Source organism: Myotis davidii, unplaced genomic scaffold (assembly GCF_000327345.1).
Source record: "Myotis davidii unplaced genomic scaffold, ASM32734v1 scaffold478, whole genome shotgun sequence".
Classification (NCBI taxonomy): Eukaryota; Metazoa; Chordata; class Mammalia; order Chiroptera; family Vespertilionidae; genus Myotis; species Myotis davidii.
Window position 1 is genome coordinate 3,991,184 of NW_006289570.1, and position 5,880 is coordinate 3,997,063.

At 57.4% G+C, this 5,880-nt stretch overlaps 1 protein-coding gene across 1 annotated transcript in view; it reads right to left on the reverse strand.

Annotated features, from left to right (window-relative positions):
• The window catches only part of ASCC2 (activating signal cointegrator 1 complex subunit 2), a 41,152-nt gene that overhangs the window by 19,768 nt on the left and 15,504 nt on the right, over window positions 1–5,880 (reverse strand). Inside the window, exons 9-14 of the mRNA XM_006762133.2 lie at window positions 3,149–3,223; window positions 2,642–2,749; window positions 2,347–2,415; window positions 2,064–2,138; window positions 1,569–1,749; window positions 5–219 (exon numbers count right to left, since the gene is read on the reverse strand). Coding sequence (XP_006762196.2) covers window positions 5–219; window positions 1,569–1,749; window positions 2,064–2,138; window positions 2,347–2,415; window positions 2,642–2,749; window positions 3,149–3,223 — 723 coding nt within the window. The remainder of the gene's footprint in view (window positions 1–4; window positions 220–1,568; window positions 1,750–2,063; window positions 2,139–2,346; window positions 2,416–2,641; window positions 2,750–3,148; window positions 3,224–5,880) is intronic.

Here is a 5,880-nt window from a genome sequence, read left to right on the forward strand (position 1 = left end):
CCACCTGTCCAGGCCGCGGTCCAGCTGGCGGAGGGCAGGGGCCAGCCGCTCCTCCAGGATGTCGTTGATGACCTGCTCCGGGTCGTAGCCGCAGTGCTCCAGGCAGGCCAGGATGAAGCCCTCCCCGAGGTCCGGGAGAAGGTCCTTCACTTGGGAGATGAGCGAGTCCAGCTCCACGCCACTCACCGGGGGGCCCAGGGCGGCAGCGGCCCCCAAGCACTGGGGGGAGGAGGGGAAGGTGAGGCCAGGTGCTGCTGGGACAACAGGCCCCGAACAGCACTGGACCAGGAATCCAGGGCCCTGGTGCGAGTCCTGCCCTTACAGCCATCGGCCCTTTGCCAGGTGCCCAGTCTCTCCGAGCCTCTGCTCCCTCCCGGGGAAGGGGCTCTAGGACTGACCAGCCGAGCTGCTTCTCCTCCCCGAGCCTCAGCCTCCCCTTGTGAACAAGCTCTCACACGCCCCCCGCCTCAGAGCCGCTGCCAGTGGCTGAAGGAACTAATGCTCATAAAGAGCCGCTCAGAGCCCGGCGCCGGCTCGACTCCCCACACACGGTCTCGGCTCCTACTGACCCAGGTCCCTTCACGCTGACCATGCAGCTGGCCAGGGCGGACGCAGCCCCCAGTCCGGGCCGTGGGGCGATGCTTCCCTGTAGTCAGACGCTTCTCAGTAAGGGAGCCCGTTTACAGCATGCCTGATGTGGCTTAATTTTGTTAGGTTTTTCCTTCACGGAAATTCCCAAATAAAAAAGCAACAAAACCTTCCTGACTCAGATAAGCCGCCAAATGGGGAGGAGGGTGGGCAGAGGTGGAGGGACTGTCACGCCCCAAGGCCCTGCGACAGCACCTGGGCTCCGAGAAGCCTGTCAGTGTCTATTAACGAGGCACCGAGGGCTGGCCACGTTCAGGGAGCTCCCCGCAGCCGCCCTGGGCGTCCCAACAACCTCAGGGAGGCAGGACGACGAGCCCCACCTGACAGAGGAGGAACCAAGGCTCGGAGTGGGTGACGCTGCCGAAGGCCACACGGCTGGCGAGGGGCAGGACCCTGATAGACCCGGGAGCTGCCTGACCCCAGAGACTGTGTGGTCTTACTCCCCAAGTCACGCTGCCTCCAGACACACGGGCAGAGTCCTGGGCTCAGCACAGCCACGGACCTGGTGGCTCTGGAAAAGCCTGAGAGGCAGCAGGAGAGGAGAGGCTCCCACACGGGCTCCACGGGCCCCCGCCCTATGGAGGGGCTTCCAGGGGCCACGGAGTGCGACCTGGCACCGCACCAGCAGCAGCCAGACCGGCGCCATGGGACCTGCTCAGAGGATAGCTGCATCTGATGGGGGGAAACTGAGGCTGTGACAGCTTAGGAGACCAGCTCTCCTTAACCGGCCCAGCACGCCCAGCTCAGGACCCTCTGAGGCAGCACAGGCTGACAGGCAGGGCAAGGCTGCCCATTACAATGCCCCCCCTCCCCCGCAGCAAGGGCAGAAACCAAGAAGGGAGGTTTCCGCTGCCCCAACCCCTCAGACAGGATGAGGACAGGAGCGGCTGCCACGGGAGAAAGCGCCACTCCAGACACACCTCCTCCTCCTCCGAGTTCTCCGGATGTGAGGCCGGTCCACTGACTGGCTCCGCGGTCGCCCCGACGCCATTAAGATCCTCGGCCCCTGGGGGGTCTTTCGCGTCTGTGGGTTTCCGTCGGTCCACCCCTTCCCATGCACTCTCAACCGCCTGGAGGATGTAGGCAGCCCGTGTCTCATCTCTGAGGATGTGTTAAGGGGTCTCTCTTGGGGACCACAGCCTCTCTGCCCCCTCAGCTCGGAGGCAGCTTCATTTCTCAATCCCTCCCCAGCATCTGATCACATGGCTGCTGCCAGGGCTGTCTAGGATGCACCCCGGGCACCAGCCAGGCACCTGGGCTGCATGAGGAACCGGGCTCGGGCCTGGGCAGGGGCCCAGGGTAAGCCAGCTGCCTGTGTGTTCTCGGGTCAACTGCCCTCTGCTCCCCTGGGCCCCAGCAGCCCACCTCTGACCTGGTCAGGCCAGGTCCCATCCCCGGGGCTGTGAGAAGGATACAAGACGGACGAGGCCTGCTGCAGCAAGCTGACGTCATCGGCCACCGGGAAGAGCGCATCGTAGTCCCGGAGGAACCTGCCAGACAGACAGCAGATGGGAGGGGGAGCTGGGGCCACAGGGGCACTGGCCTGCTGTGGGCCACACCCCGTGTCTGCTTCCCAACCACGGATTCCAGAACCTTAGACCGCGGTGATGACGGCAGGGGCTGTTGTGCAAGGTCTGTGGGGACTGATGAGGCACCACGGGCCTGTCCCGCTGCTGGTTCCAGCTCAGCCACACTCACCTCTTCTCCTGCAGCAAAGAGCTGAAGATCTGGAGGAAGTCTTCGATGAAGCCCTGAATGTTGTCACAGCTGCAACAGGACAGCGGGGATGAGCTCAGCCAACGCAGATGATCCGCAGTTCCTTCCGCCCGCCCCGCCCCGCGCAAGGCCTCCGGCCAGTTGGAGGAAAGAGGCTTTTTCTTGGTTTCCCTTCCTGCTCAGCGATGGAGGCAGGAGGGGGGGCAGATCTGAGGGTGATGGCCCTGCTGGGCTGGGGCGGATGCTTTCCCCCGGGGGGCGGCGCCCACGGGCTCACCTGCTTTCTAGGATGGGGAGAAGGCAGATCTGGTACAGGAGGATGTGAAAAACCTCCAGCAGCTTCTTCCTGGAGTGGGACAGCCTCTGCCACAGGTCACCCAGCAGCCTGTGAAGGCCGAGGGGAAGAGAGAAATAGAGATTTGAGAGACTAATCCCACTCCACCCAGCTCCAGCCCGTACACACCCTGGGCTGAGCAGGCCTCACAGCTCACTGCTGACAGCAGCGGGGAAAACGCTACAGGCTCTGAGGCTGGCTGGTTCCAGGGTCACTTCTAATTCAAACAGTGGGCCCGGAGGCAGCGGGCCATTAGCATGAGCTTAGAGCACAGCTGAGGGGAAAGGGCTGCGATGCCGGGGTCAGGAGGCTGCTGGGTAGGGATGCACCAGCCAAAGGTGTGTGGTCCTTGGTCCCACCCGTTGCCTTGGAGACGGGGATGCTGAAGCAGGGCCTGTGCTCCGGCTTCTCTCACCCACAGCACCACCCAGAGTTTTGTCCCCGCCTCACCTGCTGTCTTCAAGCCTCCTCTTCTTAATTGCAGACTCCAGCTCGGGAATTGCTATTTCGTAAAAGGAAGCGAGTCTGTGGAGGACACGTGGGTAAAGGCTACATTCGTTCATAAACACGACACGTCACGAGGAAAGCAAGCAAACCCAAGGGAGGAGGAAGGCGCTTCTTGCTCCCAAGTTATCTCCACAATTTTCTCCTGGGACGACCCTGGCTCTTCTCCAAGCTCACCCCAGCTTGTACCCCTGTGGTGGGTCCCAGGAAGCGACCAGCAGCCACGCCTCCCATTCAGATGGGAAGCCATCTGATAGGCTCATTCTAACAGGGCTACGAGCTGGCCACCCAGACGCACTGAGGTTTGAGAAACACACGGGTCACTCTCTTTTTTGTGCTCAGAAACTTCCAGCCGCTGCCCACCTCCTCTGTCCTCAAGTCGTAACTCCTCTCGCTGGTACATCCTCACCTGGCACAGCCCTGCTTCTCATCACGGCGACCTCACACCCACACCTTCCCAGATGGAATCTGAACTCTCCGTTCCAGCCACACGCTTTTTTTAACCCTCAATTAAGCCAGCCACACATTTCACCATCAGGCTCCCCCATGTGATTACTCCTTCCCAGGACCAGAAGCACGGCACCAGAATAGGCTGTCCTTGAATTTCAATGCAGCCACCTCTCTTCTGTAGACTACTTCTGTCTGAGCATCCTAGCTCCCCAAAGCCAGAACGGCAGCCTATGTGCCTAGGACAGTGCTGCATCCGTAGCACATACTCTGTGAACGTTTTCAGGCAAATGTTTGTCAACTGGCTGATTTCTGGCCACTTCTAGCCTAGTGTAATGCCGCATACAGCAGAGGGGCACCGGCCAAAAGAGGCCTTAGTGGGCCCCTGGGATGGCACGCAGAAGACAGAGAGGGCAGTTTGGCCCACATGCAGGTGTTACCAGGATACACTGCAGGAGGGAGAGTCAGGTGGAACAACTCCTACGGAGGGTGACTGGGCGAGATCTACAAAAATGTAAAATGCATATATCATCGGCCCCTGCAATGCTACCTATAGGAATTTGTTCCTCAGAAATACTTGCAGAAGTGCAAGATGGGTGTGCAAAGTTACTCTTTTGTTTTGTTTTTATGATTTATAATTTGATTTTCAATTACAGTTTACATTCAGTATTATTTTGTATTAGTTTCAGGTGCACAACATAGTGTTAGACAACCAAAGAGTTATTCTTTATAGCATTTTTTTTGGTAATAGCGAAAGTCTGAAAAAAATCCTATAGCTTCATCTATGGGGTCTGGTATCCCATACAGTGGAATTCCACCCAGCCATACCAGAGATTGAGGGTGCTTTATGCACTGACATACATCAGATTTAAGAGTACAATGCAAACAGCACACAGAGCACTCATATGCCAGCAATACATTTTTAGAAGCGGCTGGGCGATATATAGTTCAAATATTTGCTTCTATGTGCCTATTTATATGCATATCTTTGGAAAATTCCACATAAACACTAAGGACAATGGTTCCGTATGAGGAACAGATTCGAGTAGGGGAGAGTGAGGCATCACTATATATTTCATACTTTTGTGAGTTTTGAACTGTGTGCATGTATTATTAATTCATAAAACGAAAGGACCGAGAGCGAGAGAGATTCAGATGCACTCAGTACACACTCAAGAGAAAGGAGAAGGCCGCCACGAGAGGGATTAGCGAAGCTGTCTGGGCGACTCGTCCTCGCAGAAAGTTCTCGGGATGAGGTCATGCATTTGCTCAGTGGGCGTGCCTGGCCTCCAGCACAGCTGAACAGGCTGGGCCAGCCCAGGCTGTGTGTGGGTCAAAGGCGGCGTCACTTGGCAAACATGCTTCCCTCTCTTCCCCCCTCACCCCCAGAGGCCCAGCTGCTCCCCTGCCTCCACTGCCCTTGCAGGAAAGTCCGCTCTCCCAAAAATTACCCCCAACTCCAAAGACCCTTTCAAAAGCTCCCTGTCCACATTCGGGAAGATCTGCAACAAAATGGGAAAAAGCCTGTGAGAAGTGAACATCAGCAGGCACTAAAGTCTAAGAATCACGTGATCTGTCAGTGATTTTCATTTCCTACCTTTTGGGATTTTCCAAATTCCTACAAGCACTGGCCAGATTTACCAGGAGAAAAGATGCCTTTCAACAAAACAGACAGCTACAATGCCAGCCTAACCCCTTTCTTGGGAAAGCATCGATCAATGCTCTATCCTAACATCCTTGGGGAGGCTGATCAATCTTAACATCTGATCTTCACCGGCTGAGGTGATCCAATACGAGTCAGACACCGCTGCCACCTCTGGCACATGTCAGCGCTAGATAAATGTTTTGTTGCATGGGCGAGTCAACGACTGAATGGACTGGCGGCTGGGCAGGCCGAGCTGGACAGCTCCCAGAAGCTCCTTCAGGCCGTGGAGAAAGATGCCTGGCAAGAGCAATAGCCAGAGGCCAGCCCCGCGGTTGCCAGGCAACGTGCAGGTTACCAGCCCGCGTCCTGCACCCCTTTCTTCCTGCACCAGGAACAGATGCTCATGGTGCTAAGGGGGCGAAGAGGACTCGCCCTGCTCCATGCCCTCTCCACCTCTCTCTTTGTCCCAACAGGATCTTCCTATGACTTCTCTGGAAAAACACTTCCAGCGGCTCCCTTCTGCTTACAGAATAAAGGCCCGGCTCCCTGACAGCGTGTTCAAGGCACCTCTCAGTCGGACTTATCC